We start from the raw sequence: 23,186 nt of genomic DNA, 5'->3' as shown, positions 1-23,186 counted from the left end.
TTCGATTCCTGCTCCGGTCTACCTTCAAGATCTCTGAAGATTGAGTTTCAGAAGCAATTTCGGACAAAATTTATTTAAAAAGAAAACCATCATACAACTCTTCAACGTGTTAATTTAATAAATAAGGTTTAGCTGTGCAAGATTTTCTTTTTCTAACAATCTTGATCCGACGGGCTACGAGCAAAGTCACTTTATAACATTATTAATAAATGATATTACCTTTGATAAATTCTTCACTGTTTAAAAAGTCTATAAGTCAATATATACACTTGGAAAGAACTATAAAAACAAAAGCAAAACTAACGAGCGGCTCAGAAGTATGTCAATGAGAAGGCCGTTCGGGGTTCTCAAAATGGAGGAAGAAAAGAAAAAAAAAATGATTAGGAAAGAGAAAAAAATTAAATCAAGATCTTAGCAGCTTTGTTTCCTTCTCCAAAGGGATGAACCGCGGACCCTCGCCATCCGGTAGACAGGCAAGAAGGGAAGAAAACGTCAGCCGAAGCCCCCCTGCTTGTTATCAGTGGGCCACGGGAAGCCGCCAAATGGTTCTCCAATCAGGTCTGCTGCTCACAGAGCGTAAGGCTTGTTTTGAATCTCTTGGATTTTGCTGCACAGATGCTCTCCACAATTTGGGGTGGGGGTTGCGGGGGGGTGTTGAGGCTACCGATGCGGTCCTCCAAAACGATTCAAGTACCAAAGGGACCTAAAAGAGAAGATGGACACGATTACATGGCAGTAAAAACCGGAGGGAAAAGAATCGAGCACGCATCGTGTTGGTCGCGGCTTGGAATTGAAGCGGATTGACATGGGATAGGAGATATGAGATAATCTCTTTTTTGTCGATGGATGCTACAGCTTCGTGTAGGCTTTCAACATTTAGCTTGTAGCCGACGTGCACATAATGTCCCTGATCCACTGGTAAAAAGGACGTTTTGTGAGACTAAGAAAGGCTAATCACTGTAAGTGAAATTAGAACATAGTTCATTCATGATGTATCACTTTTTTTATTCAAAAAAAAGTGAACATGTAGACTGGATGATGCTTTTATTTGATTTTTTTTAGAAGCAAAGTCAATATTTTGCTAAGTCAATATTTTGATTCATTTTCACCCCCCCTTCCGCAAAAAAGCTAGTTAGTCATCATGAGGTGTGGGGATGGACCATCACTTGAGCTATCTGGCTATCTATCTGGCTATCTAGCTAGCTATCTATTTGCTATATATTAGCGATCAAACTAGCTAGCTAGCTATCGATTATTCTAAAAATAATAATACATTTCATTTATAAGCGCCTTTCAAAACTCTCAAGGTCACTTTACAGTCACAGGATCAGTTTTTCTGCAGGTGAGCCAGCGTTCACTCAACCCAGAAGTAACTCAAATAGATAGAAAGCTAGCTAGCTAACAGATAGCTAATAGATAGCCAGCCAGACAGCTAGCTAACAAACCAGTTAGCCATATAGCTAATAGATGCCCAGCTACATGGCTAGCTAGCAAGCCAGACAGCTAATAGATAGCATATAGCTAGCAAATGGAAAGCCAGCTAGGTAGCTAGCTAGATAGCATTTTTATAGCATCGTTATATCCTCTTTGATTTTATGTGCATTATTAATTTTTAAAATACATTTATTAGCTAGCTAGCTAACTTTCTACCGATTTGAGTTATTCCAGGTTGAGTGAACGCTGGCGCATGTGGCTGCCGCTGCTCACCCACAGAAAAACTGATCCTCTGACTAAAGCAGACATGGGCAAACTACGGCCCGCGGGCCACATACGGCCCGTTAGGCTTTTCAATCCGGCCCGCCGAACTTGCCCAAATTATAGTACAGTGTCTAAAACTCATGACAAAAAGCGAGCGAACAACAGGGCAGATAACTGAAAAGTTGCCTGCCCCATTTTTCACAACTTGAAGCAAAATGAAACCAATCCCATTAAAAAAACATTGTCACAAAGTATAAAGAATTTTTTTTAATCAAGAATGCACTAACTACAAACGCTACCTTGCTTAATTACGGCAAATGCGCAAAGCTGTAAATTTTGCTACAGTAGTCGATTGCCGTTGTGGTGCACAATGCAACGTTTGCATTGCTTCCTACGAGCCACTAAGCCCCTTTCATAAGTCTCACGTACACTTTACAGTCACGGTTTAATGTAAATTTACGTTTTGTAGCGTCACATATGTTGTTAGCTTCTTTTGAATCTTTCTTCTAGTCTTAGGTTCTGTGCATCTATTTTGGAAAATGACATGCAATTGCACGACTTTGTAACGCTTGCGAAAGTCCGGAAGAAAGAAGCAGGCTTCTGATTGGCTGCCGAGCCGAGTATGCAAATTTCAACTGCAGGTAGTCTATGTTTGTGTGCTCGGCGACGGTACACGTGTTTTGTTAGCGCGTGAAGGCGAGAGCGTCAGTGAGGAGTTTGTTGAGCGCGCGGTCAGGACAAACCATCTATGATTTGGCGGAATTTAACACAAGTAGGTATTATTGAGCTTGAATATTTCCTTGTGGAATAATATGTTTTGAATGTTTTAAGTGATTCCATTTTTCAATAAATGTTGATTTCTTTAACTTTGCCCCTCCAATGAAAACCTATTAAAAACAGACGCAATCTTGATAAATCACAGTGCATATGTTATTTTAATCTATTTCCATTTCCTCCTCCAAGTATCTGCGAAATAGTATGTAAACGCCATATTCCTTGAGACAAATTTACCTGATCAGGGATATCTTTCACATTTGAAAGACAGTTAATAAATTGGGGTCTTACTGTGCTATGAGGTTTGTACACACTACATTTAAAGGACAACCGGCACCATTTTTTTTGTGTTTCCCACTGACATCCGAAAAACGTTTTATAGCATCTAAAATACCCAAAACAGGCAGGCTGATATTTTTAGTTAAATGAAAAACACCAATAAAAATGACTTCAAAATGAATCCGGAAATGGCCAGTTTCAGAAGGTCCCACCCCCTTGTTCGTGACGTCACGCCAAGACGTCTTGCCTTGCTCGAGAATCAAAACAATGGCTTCAGATTCGGAGAAGATGTTTTCTTGTTCGTGTTCTTCTGAAGAGGAAAGCATAAATGTTTGCAATTGATTCTAGGAGTCCTCCCATATCAATTCGAGCCGTCAAGGACAGAAATGTAGCACCCAGAAAAAGCAGAAGATTGCGCCCAAGCTCCGTTGGAAATGGGCTGATTTGTCAGCTGGGAATTTGTGTCAGCGAATATCAAATAGTTGTCTTGGTGCAACACACAACGATTCACCATGGCGTTATTTATGTGTTTTCCTTCTAATTTCACCATCAACACGGATCAACACGAAGTTTTCAGACCAAACAAAGTACCCAAAATGCATTGTATGTCGCTTTCTCGGTCAGGGGCGGTCCAAACGTGACGTCACATGGGGATCGTCATCAACTCGAAAATAAGACTTCATGAATATTCAGCGCAAGTCTTAAAACGTAAACTATAGCTATATGCTGTGGAATCTTTGTAAAATACGCTCAGTCGAAGTCATTTGAAGTGATTTTATAAATTATGGACATAACTTGTTCGGAGTATTTCCGGCCCAAACACTCCCTCCAAATGCTCCTGGCCCGGCCCCTCTGTCAAATTTTAGAACCCAATGCGGCCCGCGAGTCAAAAAGTTTGCCCACCCCTGGACTAAAGTGAGCCTGAGAGTTTTGAAAGGCGCTTTTAAATGAAATGTATTATTATTATTATTACAGTAAAGTCTTGTTATATCGATATCGGTTATATCGATAGTACTGCTTATTACGATACTATTTCTATGAACGCAAGGAGAAAATTTACATGCCGCAGGATCGGATATATCGATAGTCCGGTTATATCGATATTTTTTCCGACTCCCGAGAATATCGATATAACGAGACTTTACTGTATTATTATTATTATTATTATTATTATTATTATTATTAGCCAATCCAAAACACCTGTCTGGGATCGATTCATTATTCAAATTGGATTTTTGGTTTCCTCCCTTCATTTTTTCAAAAACATTTTTCTCCCATGTGTTATTTTGGTCAAGTTATTTTGGCCGACGTTCAGTTTTGTACGATAGTTCAATGGAGGTCAAAAGGGGGGAAAAAATGGCGTAAAATTAGCAAGAGAAAATTGGAGGTTGATCTTCACATACCAGTAATAATAGTCCAAGAGCTTCTAACCGTCCAAGGTTTTCCGGATCTCGGATAAGCGGTGGCAGCTGGGAGTCCCCATTCTCTGCGCCTTCTCGTACAAGTTCGAATCGCCGAAATAGCGGGCGCGATACATGAGGCCTTCCCCTGAAAGCGCAAAAAAAAGTGTGAGTTGCAACGGAAAGAGAATATTATATTTATATAATATTTGGAAAACTTTTCTATATTTGTATATTATATTGTGAAAACTTTTCTATATTTATATATTGTATTTGGAAAAATGTAATGTATTTGTATATTATATTTGGAAAACTTTTATATATTATTTTGGAAAACATAATTGTATATTATATTTGGAAAACTTGTGTAAATTTGTGTATTATATATATACATACTTTTATATATTTGTAAATTATGTTTGGAAAACGTTTATATATTTATATATGATATTTGGAAAACATTTCTAAAAAACTAAAAAAAAACAAATATATATTATATTTGGAAAACAATGTCATATTTGTATATTATATTTGGAAAACTTTTATATATTTGTATATTATATTCGGAAAACTTTTATACATTTGTAATTTGGTTTGAAAAACTTTTATATATATATATATATGTGTATATTATATGTGGAAACCATTTCTATATTTATATATTATATTTGTAAAACATTCATATATTTGTATATTATATTTGGAAAACGTTTATATATTTGTATATTATGTTTGGAAAACATTTATATATTTGCATATTATATTTGGAAAATGTTTAGATATTTGTATATATTTGGAAAACTTTTATGTATTTGTATATTATGTTTGGAAAACCTTTATATATTAATTTGGAAAACTTTTATATATTTCTATATTATATTTGGAAAACGTTTATATATTTGTATATTATTTGGAAAACTTTCATATTTATATATTTGGAAAAATGTCATATATTTGTATATTATATGTGGAAATCTTTTATATATTTGTATATTATACGTGGAAAACTAATATATTAGCATAGTATATTTGGAAAACTTGCATATATTTGTATATTATGTTTGGAAAACTTTTATATATTTAATTTGGTAAACTGGTATATATTTAATTTGGAAAACTTTTATATATTTGCATATTATATTTGGAAAATGTTTAGATATTTGTATATATTTGGAAAACTTTTATGTATTTGTATATTATGTTTGGAAAACCTTTATATATTAATTTGGAAAACTTTTATATATTTCTATATTATATTTGGAAAACGTTTATATATTTGTATATTATTTGGAAAACTTTCATATTTATATATTTGGAAAAATGTCATATATTTGTATATTATATGTGGAAATCTTTTATATATTTGTATATTATACGTGGAAAACTAATATATTAGCATAGTATATTTGGAAAACTTGCATATATTTGTATATTATGTTTGGAAAACTTTTATATATTTAATTTGGTAAACTGGTATATATTTAATTTGGAAAACTTTTATATATTTGCACATTATATTTGGAAAATGTTTAGATATTTGTATATATTTGGAAAACTTTTATGTATTTGTATAGTATGTTTGGAAAACCTTTATATATTAATTTGGAAAACTTTTATATATTTCTATATTATATTTGGAAAACGTTTATATATTTGTATATTATTTGGAAAACATTTTTATATTTATATATTTGGAAAAATGTCATATATTTGTATATTATATGTGGAAATCTTTTATATATTTGTATATTATACGTGGAAAACTAATATATTAGCATAGTATATTTGGAAAACTTGATTATATTTATATATTATGTTTGGAAAACTTTTATATATTTAATTTGGAAAACTTTTATATATTTGCATATTATATTTGGAAAATGTTTAGATATTTGTATATATTTGGAAAACTTGTATGTATTTAATTTGGTAAACTTTTATATATTTAATTTGGAAAACTTTTATATATTTGCACATTATATTTGGAAAATGTTTAGATATTTGTATATATTTGGAAAACTTTTATGTATTTGTATATTATGTTTGGAAAACCTTTATATATTAATTTGGAAAACTTTTATATATTTCTATATTATATTTGGAAAACGTTTATATATTTGTATATTATTTGGAAAACATTTTTATATTTATATATTTGGAAAAATGTCATATATTTGTATATTATATGTGGAAATCTTTTATATATATTTGTATATTATACGTGGAAAACTAATATGTTAGCATAGTATATTTGGAAAACTTGTATATATTTGTATATTATGTTTGGAAAACTTATATATTTCATTTGGAAAACTTCATATATTTGTCTATTATATTTGGAAAATGTTTATATATTTGTATATTATGTTTGGAAAACGTTTATATTTTGGTATATATTTGGAAAAATGTAATATATTTGCATATTATATTTGGAAAACTTTCCCCTGAAAGCGCGAAAAAAAGCGCGAGTCGCAACGGCTGCAATGAAAGCGCCGCCCGCAAGGTGAAAGGTCACCCACTCTGCTGCTTCTCCTTCCAGCAGTTGTTGTTGAGGTTGGTGATGTAGTCCTCCTCCACCGCCCTCTCCACGTTCTTCAGATCGGCTCCGCGGAAGTCCTGGTCGAAACGCTCGCCCACGTAGAAAATCACCTCCAGGTGGGACGTGTGCCTTTTGTGAACGTAACCCGCCGACCTGCCGGGACGGATGAAGCGGGAATTTGACTCGAGCGGGCGGGGGTTCGAAAAAAACAGGAAGACGGCTGGGCCACTTACGGGCGGTAGCTAAGGCTATAGGGGGGCTGCGTGACCATCAGCTGACTGAGCGCAGACACCAGGATGAGGATAAGGATGGGCATCAGCTGAACAAACAGAGCCAGGCCTCCCTGCTCAGAAACACACGCAAACAAACCCTTATATACAGTAAAGTCTCGTTATATCGATATCGGATATATCGATAGTCCCGGTTATATCGATACTATTTCTATGCACGCACGGAGAAAATTACATGCAAACAGGGTCGGTCGGATATATCGATAGTCCCGGTTATATCGATATTTTTTCGGACTCCCTTGAATATCGATATAACGAGACTTTACTGTATTTCGGTATTATATTTGGAAAACTTTTAGATACAGGTAACATCCAAGTTAGGACCGGGTTCCGTTCCAACAAAACGGTCGTAAGTCAAACGGTCATAAGTCAAGCGGTCATAAGTCGAAATCCATTCAAAATGGCCGACGCGAGGTTTAAACGACAGATTAGTATATAATGTCAATCTGTTGTTTTTTTATCTGTTTGATATTGTCACGTTCGGATTGACAGCTGGGGGCGGGGCCACACCTCCCCGCTTCCAATGCTGTCAATTCCGTCATCAGGACGCTAAAACGGGACGCTGTCAACTTGTATTTGTACTTTGTATTACCCTGGGCTCCCCCCCCCCCCCCCCCACAAACACACATCCCGCAATCCTTTCTGGATTGTTCCACCGTGTGCGAGTTGCTTTGCGCCATTGGCGTATATTATGCGTGTCGGGTTTCCCATTGCCCCCTCCCACTCGTCGTTTTTGGTATTCTTGATATTGATTATTCCCCTGGTCCTCTTTTTGGGACCAGCGCTTTGTGTTGTCCCTTGATAAATCATCCTGCACGGACTTCTGTCTCTGTCGCTTTCTCGGGGATTCAGACTTTCAATTGCGCTCCGACGAGTCGGCTGCTCTCTGCCTCGTTCGGAACGTGACGGATCTAAACAAGAAGGACCATCTCGAGTCTTTTATTCAACCAAATTCATCGCAAACACGCATCGGAGTTTAACGGTGTTGCTTGCTGTAGCAGTGGCAGCCGTAGAATTTAAAAAAAACTGTCTGGCGGTCGTGGTCGTAAGGGTGGGTGGATCGTATGGTTGGTCGTAACTTGCACAGGTCGTAAATCGGATGTTACTTGTATTATATTTGGAAAACTTTAATATATTTGTATATTATATTTGGAAAAAACTTTTCTATATTTATATACAGTAAAGTCTCGTTATATCGATATTCTCGGGAGTTGGAAAAAAATATCGATATAACCGGACTATCGATATATCCGATCCTGCGGCATGTAAATTTTCTCCTTGCGTTCATAGAAATAGTATCGTAATAAGCAGTACTATCGATATAACCGATATCGATATAACAAGACCTTACTGTATTATATTTGGAAAACTTTTCTATATTTAATTTGGAAAACTCTAATAAAATTTTATATATTTGTATATCAGGGCGGCCCGGTAGTCGAGTGGTTAGCACACCGGCTTCACAGTGCAGAGGTCGCCGGTTCGCGTCCTGGTCCGACCTCCCTGTGTGGAGTTTGCACGGCCCGCGTGGGTTTTCTCTGGGTCCTCAGGTTTCCTCCCACATTCCAAAAACATGCATGGCAGAAAGATTGAAGACTCCAAATTGTCCCTAGGTGTGAGTGTGAGAGTGACTGTTGTTTGTCCTTGTGTGCCCTGTGATTGGCTGGCAACCAATTCAGGGTGTCCCCCGCCTCGTGCCCGAAGACAGCTGAGATAGGCTCCAGCAACCCCCGCGACCCTAATGAGGAATAAGCGGTACGGAAAATGAGATGAGATGAGATATTTGTATATCATATTTGGAAAACCTTTATATACTTGTATATGGTGTTTGGGAAACTTTTCTATATGTATATATTCTTCTGTTCCTTTCGGCTTGTCCCTTCAGGGGTCGCCACAGCAAATCAATGTCCTCCATCTCTGTCCTCTCTGACCACATCCATAAATCTCCTCTTTGGTCTTCCTCTCCGTCTCCTGCCTGGCAGTTCAAGACTCAGCATCCTTCTCCCGATATAGTCACTCTCTCTCCTCTGGACATGTCCAAACCATCTCAGTCTGACTTTCTCTCCAAAGCCTCTAATATGAGTTGTCCCTCTAATGTACTCATTCCTGATCCTATCCAACCTGGTCACTCCCAAAGAAAACCTCAACATCTTCAGCTCTGCTACCTCCAGCTCTGCTTCCTGTCTTTTCGTCAGTGGCACCGTCTCCAGTCCAAACATCATGGCTGCTCTCACCACTGTTATAAAACAGTGGTGAGGCACTTTTCCTTTCATCCTAGCTGAAACCCTCCTATCACACATCACACCTGACATTTTTCTCCAGCCGCTCCAGCCTGCCTGGACACGCTTCTTCACCTCTTTTCCACACTCTCCATTGCTCTGGACAGTTGACCCCAAGTACTTCAAATCCTCCACCTTCTTTATATCTTCTCTCTGTAGCATCACTTGGATCCCTCTCATTCACACACATATATTCCGTCTTGCTGTGACTGATCTTCATTCCTCTCCTTTCCAGGGCATATCTCCACATCTCGAGTTTCTCCGCCACATGTTCCCCGTTCTCGCTACAGATCACAATGTCATCTGCAAACATCATGGTCCAAGGAGATTCTTGTCTAACATCGTCGGTCAGCCTGTCCATCACCATAGCAAACAAGAAGGGGCTCAGAGATGACCCCTGGTGGAGTCCCACCTCCACCTTGAATTCCTCAGTCACACCGACAGCACACCTCACAACTGTCTTACGGTCATGATACATGTCTTGCACCGCTCTGACATACTTTTCTGTCACTCCAGACTTCCTCATGCAATACCACAGCTCTTCTCTGGGCACCCTGTCGTACGCTTTCTCCAGATCTACAAAGACACAATGCAATTCCTTCTGACAGCGTTCCTCATCTGGAGTCCAAACCTGACCATCACCTCCTCATCATCTTTGTTTCCTGCGCCAACATGTCCATTGAAGTCTCCACCAATTACAACCCTCTCACTTCTCGGGATGTTCTGTATGACTTCATCAAAGTCCAACCAAAATGTCTCCTTCTCTGCCAGCTCACATCCTACTTGTGGGGCATACCCACAAACAACATTGAACATCACGCCTTCAATTTCTAGCTTCAGACTCATCATTCTATCTGATACTCTTTTTACTTCTAAGACATTCCTAACAAACTCCTCTTTTAAGATAACCCCAACTCCATTTCTCTTTCTGTCTTCACCATGATAGAACAACTTAAACCCTGACCGTAAGCCTCTAGCCTTGCTTCCTTTCCACCTGGTCTCCTGGACACACAGTATGTCTACCTTCCTTCTCTGCATCATGTCAACCAGCTCTCGTCCTTTACCTGTCATTGTTCCTACATTCAAAGTTCCTACTCTTAGTTCTATACTCTTGGCGTTCCATTTCTCTCTTTTCCTCCGGGCACACCTCCCTCCTCTCCTTCTTCGACCAACAGTAGTCCATTTTCCACTGGCACCCTGAAGGTCAACAGTACCAATGGCGGGCGTTGTTAACCCGGGCTCGACCGATCCGGTATGCGATTCAGAGGTTTGATTCGCATATTTGTTTTGGCAAAAAAAATTTCGTCGGATGCCCTTCCTGACACAACCCTCTGTATTTATCCGGGCTTGGGACCGGCACAATAAGACACTGGCTTGTGCCCCCTTGTGGCTACATTTTCTATATGTATATATTATATTTGGAAAACTTTAATATATTTGTATATTATATTTGGAAAACTTTTTTATATTTGTATATTATTTTTTTGAAAACGTTTCTATATTTATATATTATGTTTGGAAAACTTTTCTATATTTATATATTATAATTGGAAAACTTTTATATATTTGTATAATATTCGGAAAACTTTTTTCATTCATTAAAAGTGTGCCTTACAGTTTGCTGCAGATTATATGTGGGAAAAATTCATTGGGGGTGCGCCTTATACTCCGGTGCGGTTTATACACCGGAAAATACGTTTGACGCCGACAGCCTTTCCCAAGAGGCAAAAAGTGTGTTTTGTATGACAATTTTATGCCTCTTGAGCATTTGCGTTGGTCAACATGGAGTGCAAAATGGCAGCGCCAGAGTGGCTGCCTTTACGGCAGCTCCGAGATTTTATTTTTCCACTTATTCGGGGGCGGGGACTTACATCTCTTTGCTGCTCTCTTCCATCTTGCCTGTTGTGATGGGCAAAGTGCATTCTTCCGTTTCTGTAAACGTGTACGTTACCTAAAAGCGTCAGGCGGACAGCATTTAGGGGTGAGCGGTGCCATTTTGCATCTGTCACGGCGAGCTTCTTTTGACTGACTGGATGGGAAGCCTCCGCCAAAGAACATATTGAAGAGGTCCTCGGGTGAAATATCGGCTTCAAAGTCACGGTGCTGCCGCTGTCTGCTCGGATGCGACCTCTCCTCGCCGTACTGGTCATACTGACGCCGCTTCTCAACGTTGCTCAGCACGGCGTAGGCATTCCCGATGGCTGAAAAGCGTTATCGACACAGCGCGTCATGGTCGCATCGTACGGGATCGGACTGTCGAATGGAGTACCTTTGAATGCATCGGTGGCTCCGGGCGCGTGGTTTTTATCCGGGTGGAACTTGAGAGCCAATTTCCGGTATGCTTTTTTGAGATCTTCATCGGAGGCGGTCTTTTCTACCCCAAGGATTTGGTAGTAATCTTTACAGCCCTTAATCCTGCAGGGATGAAACAAATTTGGTGAGCGGAATGAAATGCTCCGATTGGTCAAACGACAGGGAGAGGAATTCTGGCCTTGCTGTTAATATCACAGCTAGTTTATCACGATTACATGTGTGTGGCCTGTGAACAGGACTAAGCTATTATATTATATATTTGGCTAGCTATTTGCTATTTATTAGCTGGCTGTATAGCTGGCTCGCTAGCTGTCTGGCTGGCTAGCAAGCTATCTATCTGCATATCTATTAGCTATATACCTGGCTATCGTTCTAGCTATCTATTAGCTAGCTAGCTTTCTATCTATTTGTGTTACTTCCGGGTTGAATGAATGCTAGCGTGTGTGGCTGCCGCTGCTCACCCACAGAAAAACTGATCCTGTGACTGAAAAGTGACCTTGAGAGTTTTGAAAGGTGCTTAGAAATCGAATGTATTATTATTATTATTTTAGCCCAGGGGTCGGGAACCTTTTATTTATTCCTCGTGATTGGAAAAAAAAATCCATCCAAACGATCGGAAAGAAAGTCCAAACGCGAAGTTACTGCTAGCTAGCCTGCACACTGCTCATTAGCTTGCACACTTACTTTCTGCTGTCTCTCGCAGAAGTATATTGAGGCTATCTTTAGCATGGGGCTTGTCAAAGTGCCACTGATATTTTACTGCTTCATCGATGATATTGTTTCATTGCAAATTAGAATCATGGCAGAACCTTTTCTCTCCACAAAGGCGAATCCTTCGGTCCATTCAACCTGAAGTGTACATTACTCTTTACATTACTAGAAATTCTTGCTTCGTAGTTCGAACAAAAATCGGAGTTCGAACGCCGGTACGACGCGTGAGTGCGCACGCGAGGATGGGATGCTGAGCGGCGTACGAGTGTAGATCGCTCTCTTCGTGACCAACTATAGTCGCGTGCGGACGTGCTGCGTTTTGCTCTCGCGTTTGCTCCCGCCCTAGCTGTCAACTCACACGTGACAGTGTGCGAGTGTCTGATCTGGCTAGGGAATACAGCATGGCGAAATCTACGATCAATACGATACTAAAGAATAAGGAGGCTGTGAAATCCTATTCATAATTATTTTCTTTATCCTTTTTTTATTTTTACACGTTCATGTTAGCATAATCTTTCGTATGGAAGATTACGATAACACGAACGTACGATTAGCCTGGGTTACATTTATGTTTATGTTATTTGTGTCTTTGCCATTTTGCTTAACATTTTCTGAGATATACATTGCTTTTTATGTGTCGGTCAGCATTTCAATGTGCAATTTCATGCATAAAATAATGTATAGAATACTAAAAAGGTAAACATTCATGATGTTGGAACGGATTAAAACGATTTACATTATCTGTAATGGGAAAAATGATTTCGGTGTTCGAACAAATCGCTTTTCGAACAGGGTTCTGGAACAGATTATGGTCGAGAACCGAGGTTGCACTGTATTTAAAAGCCTTTTCGATACATAAGGTGCACCGCATTAAAAGGTGTACCTTCAATGGATGTCATATTTGAAAATTTTATGTAAAATCTTATGTTAACATTCACCTGCTATCATGGCATTTAGCTAGGGACGCCCCCGTCTTAAACTCATTAACATGTGAGTGAACGCTGGTGCGTGTGGCTGCCACTGCTCACCCACAGAAAAAAAGTTCATCCTGTGACTGTAAAATGACATTGAAATGAGCTTGGAAATGAAATGGATTATTATTATTATTAATCTCGAGAGGCCACTCCCAGTATTTAGACTACATTAGCATGTTGACAAATGGTGTGACGTTTGATTTCAGTAGTAGATGAATTCGGGTTCTATGGTCGCTTGGGCGAAGTCAGTCCAGTAAACTTTGTGGCTTATTCCTACTTTTCTGACTACTAGTTACACTTCTCCTAAACACCATAACCTTTTTTTGGTACGCTATTCATTTTTGTTGTTATTGCTTCTCGAAGATTAATATTGTTGACTCTCCGTTTAATGCTTCAATCAAGACGCAAAAGAGAACGTTTACAAATGACGATCGGCTTATAAAACAGGACAAAAAAATACAACTTAAAAAACAAGTCCAACGTGGAATTCGCAAGCAAGCATCGCTTTCGGGTTAGCCGCTGTCACCAAAACGACACGAGCAGGCAGACTTTAACCGGCGCAAAACGTGTACTTGTCCTTCAGCGATTCACGATCGAACCGGGCAACGGCGATTTGCCTTTCAGGGCTAAATAAACAGCCGGTATGGAACGAGAAAGCAATACTGACTTCCTGACCGCCTCCATCTGCTCGGCGGTGTAAGGTTTGGTCGAATCTGCGGGCCCCTGCGCGGACGTTCCGGCGTCCTCTCTGGGATGACGATGCCTCGTGGAGGGTCCTTCTCCGTGAGCGGGTCCGCCATTCTGGTCGGGAGGCTTCCCGTTCTGCGCTAACGTGTCCAGTAAATCTGTACGGGGAGAAAACGACGACTGTCACCAAAACGTCACCATGTTAAATTAGCCTCAATCGAGCGATGCTAACGGTTAGCGTCGCAAAGTGTTAGCGGCGGTCCGCCGTGTGAAGAACCCGCTCGATTCGACTTACTTTGGGCGTGATCGGTCGGAAACAAACGTTGGGCTTTCTCTAAAAACTTCCTGGCTCTGTCCGGCTGGTTGTTGCTCACTGCGTTTAGTGCGATTTTGATGCAACGCTCCGCTTCGTCCTTGTTTGAGTCCATCGCGACGCGGCGGAGCTATTTACTTGACGCAACTCTGGGCGCGAGATGATGATGTCACACTAATGCAACCAAATTTCAACGGAGACGTCACAAGAGTGGGACCGCGGCCGAGAGGAGGCTGTTATTCAACAGGTCCGTTCGCAGTGCGATTTAAAACGTCGCTTTTAAGTAAAAACGCGATATTGACTTAAAACACAATTTTTAAGTCCCTGACGCGTTTTTTTTAGAGTCAAGATGGCTTACTGGAGGCCATTCGATCTCACGAGACGCGTTCCCGTGCGTCTTCGTCGGGAAACCTTTCTGTCTTATTCATCTAAAGGCACCATAGCTGCAAACCCCCAACCGGCCAAGAACCGTCAGAGGAAAAGAGATAAGAGGGCAACCCAGGTTGGTGATTTGTCCTGGGAGGACAGGCTGGCGTCCGCGGTCACCCCCCTGTGGAGGCTCGCCTATGATGAGCAACTTGAAGTCAAGCAGAAACACCAGGAGAAGATACTGGAGCAGCTGTGCGATGGCGGAAAGATCACCTTCCCCGTCCTGCCGATTCTGCCCTCCCCAGTTCGGGACGGTTATCGAAACAAGTCAACGTTCTCCGTCAACAGGGGAGTGGACGGGAACCCCAAGACTGTCGGCTTTTACGTGGGCAAAGGCAAGGATGGCAACATCGTGTGCGTTAATGGAGACCACCTGCCCAACATGCCGGAGAAGCACAAACAGGTGGCACGACTCTACCAGGAATTCATCCGCCGCTCTTCTCTGGAGCCTTGCCTCCTTCTGCACGATGGTGGGCACTGGAGAGAGGTCACGGTGAGGACGGACGCGGCGGGCAGGACCATGGCCATCGTGTATTTCCACCCTCAGGGGCTGTCCCGGGAGGAGGTGGCGGCCCACCGGGAAGACTTGGCGGAGTTCTTCGCCAACGGCGCCGGGTCGGCTTGTGAGCTGGACTCGCTTTACTTCCAGGAGAGCGCCATGACCCGTTGTACGCGGGAGGACTCGCCCTACCAGCTGCTGTACGGCCAGACACACATTTATGAGCAGGTAATGAACACAAGTTGAGAACGTTTGATGATTATTATTTCGTAATCGCTCATGCCCATGTTGAATGTACGGATGCGTATTAGCCTAGCATGTTGAAATGTCACTTGGAAAAATGAGCAGAACCGGAAAAAGTGCTATACACAGGGATCCCAGACGTCAGCTATTTAGCGGAATTCCGCTATTTTTTTCGCCAAAGTGATATTTTCTATTTTCATATAAACGTTCTTTTATTTCCGCATACAACCGCGAAAACATTTGGTTTGAAACGTGATAGGATGATCAGAATGCGTAGTGCTTGAGTGCATGCTTTCGTGTGTTTTGGTCCATGTCGGTTGCTTCCGGAATCGCTCGGGAGTAAAATAACGCGAGACTGTGCGCAATCGTGATGGGAATTCCGACTCTTTTCAGAGAGCCGGTTCTTTCGGCTCGGGTTACCTAAACGATCCGGCTCTTTTGGCTGCCAAAGGGCTCCTCAGTTTTTTTTCTTAAATTAACAAACAAAAATCATGTAAAATTATGTGAAAAACGAATTACCCATGTAAAAAATACACTTTATCGAATATTTGTATTTATATGGGTTGATTTATATGTGCACAGAGAGCATCCACTCTTTCTCTGCGGTTACTCTGGCCTGATGATCAGCTGTCACTAATTTGCTTTTCATATTAATAATGCTATCATACCAACTAGTAAAAAATATAATTGCATAATAATAACAACAGCATGATGTGATAACATTTGTCCATGATGATGCTATCATACCAACTAGTAAAAAATATAAGAATTGAATCATAATTCTTGATCACCGAAAAAACTTCTCTGACTGTAAAGTGACCTTGAGAGTTTTGAACGGCGCTTATAAATGACATGGATTATTATTATTATTATTATTATTATTATTATTATTATTATTATTATTATTATTATTATTATTATTATTATTATTATTACAAGAGTGATAGCAGAACAGTGACGTCATTTTCGCTATTTTAATTTACCTTGACTGGGATCTCTATATACAATCACCATGACACCCCGAAAACTCCATGTACAGTCAAAACTGGGTTTTCGACCATAATCCGTTCCAGAAAGCTGCCTGAAAACCGATTTGGTCGAAAACGAAACATTTCCCATTATAATCAATGCCTGTTTTTTTTTTTAAATCGTGATTTAACAATACAAACATGTCGACTCACGATACTACACTACACGAGGATAACGTCCAATTTGCGGAGCTCTCGGCCAAACATGTCTTTTTTTTAATGAAAAAAACTTTATTGAATGACAAGATTGCATCAGTCACAATGAGACGCGACACCAGGAAGTGACGTATAAGGAAGCAGAGGGGGGTCAAGTGGTGGATTTAGGTGCGCGCAGTTTGGTTGAAAATCCATTTTTGGTTGTAAACCAAGACATAGCCCCCCCCCCCCCCTGAAATTTTTGGTCGAGAACCGAGACGTTTAAAAACCCAGGGTTGCCTGTAACAACTTAACTCATTCACTGCCATTCCCGAATTTATTCGTGAATTGGATATATGGCGTAGAGAACCATTCCCAAATTTGTTTGGATTTTGTTTTTTTTTTTCATGCTGGGGTGCTGATAAAACTCTGGCCAGACCTCTGGCCATGTTTTTTTTTCCATTCCACAAGGAGGCAGCATTTGCCTTTTTCCATGTTAGCGCTTTGTCACAGCTTCATCTGTTGTTAAAGCGCTATATAAACCAATATGGACGTATTGTATTTTAGACATTCGCCCCCATTTCAAGCTCAGATAACCACAGACCCAAATAACTTAGGAATTAACTCTTTTTTTCTGATGAAAGAAGAGAGCCTCAGGTTTCTTACGCTGAATTGAATGTTTATGTGATCCTAAAACTCAATATCCTGTGGGTCCTGGGATTTGAGTGAAAATGACAAAAACCCTGGCACTGGAGTGGACGCATTTTTTCACATCGCATGACAGTCAATGAGTTAATTCAACAACGCTAATGCGTCAGTCATAATGAGACGCGACACGAGGAAGTGACGTACAGTGATACCTTGGCTTACGAACTTAATGGGTTCCCAGAAAGTGTGTGTAAGGTGAAAAGTGTGTCTTCCCAACATTAATTTCCAATAGGAAACCATTAAAATGAGAATAATCCGTTCATAATTTTTGACTAAATAAGCCTTAAAACTACACAAAACATACCTTATTTTATGTATAATAAATGTGCTAGGGTATTGTAATTAAAGTACAGTAAAGTCTCGTTATATCGATATTCTCGGGAGTCGGAAAAAATGTCGATATAACCGTACTGTCGATATATCCGTCCTGCGCCGAACTGCATTAGGGGGGGGGGCAACACGTAAACAGGGGATCTTTGATATGGCATATCATTTTATCATTGGGTTCATGGATTGCGTATCTAACATGCTTTCTGTACAGTAGTGAAGTGAAAAATAAATGTGTGCATAAAATAAAAACGTCTTTACACTTTTTTAATGACTATTTCCTTTAAAAAATGCAACCAATGCAAAATCCTCACGTTCTATTTACACGAAACCCTGAAAAAAACAGTGCTTGTTGCAAGCGATAAAGATGTCTGAATGCTACACAGTTAAATACATGGATGAAAAACCATAACTGCAACGTTTACATTACTTACGTTGATGAAGTGTTTGGTCTGAGAACCGTGTTGCGCCCAAAAGCCGCCAGAAGAGGGCGCCATATAAGAAACGGAGGTGGCCATAGGAGCTCGCCATTTTGTGCCTCTTTTTTGGGTGAGAGATGTTCCCCCAATGTTACCTCAAAATGGCACATATAATTCTTTAATCGAATGCAAACATGTATGCCATTGTTGTCGCCATTGTTGAAGACGGTAGAAAATGTCGTCTGCTACACACGAGCTGGCGTCTGAAAATGAAAATTGCGTCTGCTACACGGGAGCTGGTCACGTAACAAGTGACTCACGTGACCAAGTCGACCAATGACGCGACCGATACAGCGACCGAGACAGATTTCGATAATGGTGGTACTGTATAGAAACCCCTAAGCAAATAGCGATTCACCGTAAGTATCTTTTGTATCGATATAAACATAGCAAAATGGCCGTCGGGAGATGAAAAAGAACACCGTAGTAACCGGATTATCGTAAAAACCACGAATCGTACTAAACTGAACAAATTATACATAAAAAGACTAGATATGTGCACAGGAAATGAAAATAGTATCGTAATAAGCAGTATTATCAATATAAACAATATCGATATAACGAGACTTTACTGTATAAGCAATTGGAGGGCAGTCGAGTGGTGGAGTCAGGTGCGCTCAGCTTCGCCCATTTTCGGTTGTATACCGAGGCATAAAAAACCTGAAATTTGTGGTTGAAAACCGAATTGGTGGTGAACCGAGCTTCCGAGCTTCGTCTGTATATCCGTAAATAACTAGCGCAAGCTCTTGACTGTGATTGACAGATGCTGGGCTTCAGCTTCCGCATCTCTCCGGACGCATTCTTCCAGGTGAACCGTAGCGCCGCCAAGGTCCTCTACCGCACGGTCCGAGACTTGTGCGTTCCCGATTGCAAAGACCGATTGGTGACTCTCCTGGATGTGTGCTGCGGGACAGGCGCCATGGGCATCACAGCATCCCCCAGAGTACGCCGACTGGTCGGAGTAGAGCTGGTGGAGCAGGCGGTGGAGGACGCCAGGCACAACGCGGCCCTCAACCGACTCGATGAAGACAATCACCGCTTCGTGGCCGGAAGGGCGGAGGCGGTCCTCCCCGGCCTGGTGTCCCAGTTGGGGTCCGGGGACGGGAGCCTGGCGGCGGTGGTTAACCCCGCCCGCGCCGGCCTCCATCCCCGAGTGATCCGGGTCTTACGCGGTCAGCCCGCCATCCGCCGTCTGGTCTACGTGTGCTGCAAACCGGAGGGGGAGGCCATGAGGAACTTCAGGGAGCTTTGTTGCGCCCCAGATCCAAACAGGAAACTCCAGGGTCACCCTTTCGCTCCAAGTATGGCCGTGCCCGTGGACATGTTCCCGCATACCCAACACTGCGAACTGGTGATTCTCTTTGAGCGGTGACGAACGGGCATGAACAGATTTGATTGATGGACTACTGTGTAGAAATGTTGTAGCACTTCTTGTGGCGGGCCATGCTTCTTCATTAGCTTCTTCAGTCGCTTCTTCAGTACCTTCTTCAGTAGCTTCTTCATTAGCTTCTTCATGAGCTTCTTCATTAGCTATTCATTCGCTTCTGCAGTTTCTTCTTTGGGAGCTTCTTCAGTAGCTTCTTCTGTACCTTCTTCATTCGCTTCTTAGGTAGTTTCTTCGGTAGCTTATTCGGTAGCAGCTTCTTCGGGAGCTTCTTCATTCGCTTTTTCGGTAGCTTCTTCGGTAGCTACTTTGGTAGCTTCTTCGGTAGCCTCTTCGGTACTTTCTTCGGTAGCTTCTTCGGTACCTTCTGCGGGAGCTTCTTCGGTAGCCTCTTCGGTAGCCTTTTCGGTAGCCTCTTCAGTAGCTTCTTCAGTAGCTTCTTCAGTAGCTTCTTCAGTAGCTTCTTCAGTAGCTTCTTTACTAGGTTCTTTAGTAGCTTCTTCAGTAGCGTCTTCAATTGCTTCTTCAGTAGCTTCTTCTGTACCTTCTTCATTCGCTTCTTAGGTAGTTTCTTCGGTATCTTATTCGGTAGCAGCTTCTTCGGGAGCTTCTTCATTCGCTTCTTCGGTAGCTACTTCGGCAGCTTCTTCGGTAGCTTCTTCGGTACTTTCTTCGGTAGCTTCTTCGGTACCTTCTGCGGGAGCTTCTTTGGTAGCCTCTTCGGTAGCCTCTTCAGTAGCTTCTTCATTAGCTTCTTCATTAGCTTCTTCAGTAGCTTCTTCAGTAGCTTCTTCAGCACCTTCTTCAGTACATTTTTCAGTAGCTTCTTCAGTAGGTTCTTCATTAGCTTCTTCAGTAGCTTCTTCAGCACCTTCTTCAGTAGCTTCTTTACTAGGTTCTTTAGTAGGTTCTTTAGTAGGTTCTTCAGTAGCGTCTTCAATTGCATCTTCAGTAGCTTCTTCAGTGGCTTATTCAGGAGCTTCTTTAGTAGCTTCTTTTGTAGCTTCTTTAGTAATTTATTCAGTACCTACCTGAGCGTAATCAGCTCTAAATTGTATCGGCAGCACTGGATTTACTCACTTCTGCAGTGCGCGTAGCACATGTAAACACTGAAGCAAAAAGTACATGGCTTTTGTTTTTATTGAATTAACTGTAGAAGTACAGCAATCGCATCATACAATCCAGTGTGTGCGTGCGTGCATTGATAAAGGCGTTCCAATAAATAGGCATCACTCATGTTTTAAAGGTAGACGCTGTTGTGACTTGAAAGGCTCCGAGTTAAGGCAGAGCATGCGAGGCAGCAGCCATCGTGCTGAAAAAAAAAAAACAACCCAAAAGCATTTAGAGGTTTTAAACATTTTAAAAGCTAAATATTCCCCCAAAACACACAATCTGCCAGAAGGTTTGAATTTGGATATTTAGCAGCAGAGTTTCCAACAGACCAGCTCTCATAATCCAGTGTGTTAACATGGCGTCCATTCATTGTCGTTTACCATCCATCATCTGAAATCCACGGTGTGGATCAAAACAAGTCTTTACTTGACACATGCAATACTCTCGTTTATCACATTTAATGAGGACCAGGACCACCCGAAAAGCCGCAAAGTGGGGACGCACTTTATTCGACTGATCAAACGTCTGCGCTGGGAACCAATCAAGCTACCGCCATGTCCGAAAACTCTTTCTTGAAGTTTTTCTTTTTGTTCCTGAGAAAAATCCGCAATGCACTGAAACCGCGATAAGTGAACTGTGACTGAGCAAGGGATCACTGTATTTTGCTTCTGGGCGGTGGTCTTGGACTCGCTAACCTCATTTGTCATCGTGGCTACCAGATTGCGCGCGGTACCATTTCCTAAAATGTCGGTTCTATTTTTTTTTTTTTGTTGATTTCAGCGATACAGTGATACCTCAGCTGATGAACTTAATTGCTTCCCAGAAAGTGTGTGTAAGGTGAAAAGTACGGCTTCCAAACATTTATTTCCCATAAGAAACCATTAAAATGAGAATAATCCGTTCCCAGGTCCCCATAAAACATAATTTTCTACTAAATAAGCCTTAAAACTACAAAAATATACCTTATTTTATGTCTAATAAATGTGCTATTGTATTGTAATGAGAGAAATTAACTGTACCGTATAATAAAGTTGTTTTATTGACCTTTGTGATGGTAGTTGTCAAAGGATGACATTGAGGATTTATGTAGTGGCCTCTTGATGATATCCGAGTGAAGTTGCCGTGCTTTCGCGGCAATAATACCCTCAGTCACAATGTCCCCCGCTAGCTGCTTTTCATTCATCCAAATCAACAGAAGTTTTTCAACCTCTTCCATTGCCTGAGACCGTTGCTCAGACAACACAGAAACACCCTTAGCCACACATAGCAATGGTCGATTTAGCGAACTGGGACTGGGACGCTAAGTCACTCAAACGCACACCTCGTTCGTGTTTTTCGATGATCTTCTTCTGCTTGATTGTCATTTTCTTTTGTGTCTTCTTCTGTGCTTACTCAGACTGATGAGTGAGAATAATGACAACAATGGAAAATGGGAGGAATTTTTCCTCTTGATTGACAAGATGGTGCCTTGCTTGTTTTGTTGTTTTTGTCTTGTTATTTTGTTTTCTTTTGTCACTTTATGTTTTTGTGCGTCACGTGGAACGGATACAGATTGTTTTCCAGCATTTTTGGCCACGACAATCATCAAGGAGGAGACTGTGCTGAGCGGATGTGCCTTTCGGCAGCATGAATATGCCAGTACTGTTTTTGAATGGGAGGAATGGCGGAGCCATTCGACTGCCATCGCTGGACACCAAAGGGGCCATTGTGCTTTTTTTGCGCCTGTAATGGGCAGCATCTTCACAGCCCCGCTTTGTTCAGCGGAAAGGTCGGTGCTGTTGGACAGTCTGCGGCTGGATGGATGCATGGCTTGAGGAGCCCGCGATAAGAAGAAAGCAGCGTCAGCGCAGAGCGCCGATGCGTATGTGGAACTGTCGCGGCTTGGAATTGAAGCGGATTTATGTGGGACAGGAGATGTGAGACAGTGTCTTTTCGTCAATGGATGCTACAGCTTGTAGGAGATGTGCAAATTCCACCATGATGCCCCTGATCCACTTTGTGTTGTCATACAGTAAAGTCTCGTTATATCGATATTCAAGGGAGTCCGAAAAAATATCGATATAACCGGGACTATATCCGACCCTGTTTGCATGTAATTTTCCCGATATAGTATCGATATAACCGGGACTATCGATATATCCGATATCGATATAACGAGACTTTACTGTTTTTGTTATTTTTGTTTTTCCCAAGATGGCGGTGCGTGAACATGCAGTGGCTCCCCTCTCCCGGCAAATTGGCGTTTTCATGTTTATTATGTTTGTTAAAGTCATTCTAAGTGCCTTGCATGCGTGGTCCGAGAGGACAGTAATTTCATCTGTGCTGTATGTTATGCATATTAGCATCTTTGACAATAAAGCTGACTTTGACTTTTGACTTTTAACACTAGCCGGTGGTAGGGTCTTTTTCGGTCCCATAATAGTAAAAGTACTAAGAAACCACGTCTGCACTCAAAGAAAAGGGGACATGAAAACTAGTCTGCCAGCCACCGTGGCGCGGTGTGGTTTGGTTTGTCTGCCGAAAACTAGTTTGTCTGCCAATATTATATTCTCGTGAATTTAATGTTCGTAAGGCCAAAAGTTCG

The 23,186-nt window shown here is 41.2% G+C and overlaps 2 protein-coding genes across 3 annotated transcripts; one reads left to right on the top strand and one right to left on the bottom strand.

Annotated features, from left to right (window-relative positions):
• Nucleotides 1-54: 54 nt before the first annotated feature.
• On the bottom strand, nt 55-14,422 carry dnajb12a (DnaJ heat shock protein family (Hsp40) member B12a). The gene is made up of 9 exons (XM_089012891.1): nt 14,240-14,422; nt 13,925-14,102; nt 11,529-11,674; nt 11,290-11,460; nt 11,131-11,210; nt 6,924-7,033; nt 6,671-6,843; nt 4,155-4,299; nt 55-703 (listed from the first exon to the last, which is right to left on the bottom strand). Exons 1-8 carry the CDS (start codon nt 14,370-14,372, stop codon nt 4,178-4,180), a joined length of 1,113 nt encoding a protein of 370 aa, XP_088869017.1. The 5' UTR covers nt 14,373-14,422; the 3' UTR covers nt 55-703; nt 4,155-4,177.
• A 51-nt stretch (nt 14,423-14,473) lies between these two features.
• Nucleotides 14,474-20,063, top strand: trmt2b (tRNA methyltransferase 2B). 2 transcript variants are annotated; one of them, XM_089012890.1, is made up of 2 exons: nt 14,474-15,413; nt 18,914-20,063. In XM_089012890.1, the coding sequence occupies exons 1-2, from the start codon at nt 14,607-14,609 to the stop codon at nt 19,475-19,477; spliced, it is 1,371 nt and encodes a 456-aa protein (XP_088869016.1). In that variant the 5' UTR covers nt 14,474-14,606; the 3' UTR covers nt 19,478-20,063. The 2 variants fall into 2 exon arrangements, with proteins under 2 accessions (XP_088869016.1, XP_088869015.1); XM_089012889.1 differs by having other exon boundaries at nt 14,476-15,413; nt 18,869-20,062.
• Nucleotides 20,064-23,186: the final 3,123 nt, after the last annotated feature.

This window comes from Hippocampus bargibanti, linkage group LG13 (assembly GCF_051943395.1).
Source record: "Hippocampus bargibanti isolate YZ-2025 linkage group LG13, ASM5194339v1, whole genome shotgun sequence".
Taxonomy (NCBI): Eukaryota; Metazoa; Chordata; class Actinopteri; order Syngnathiformes; family Syngnathidae; genus Hippocampus; species Hippocampus bargibanti.
This window is presented reverse-complemented; position numbering and strand designations above follow the sequence as displayed.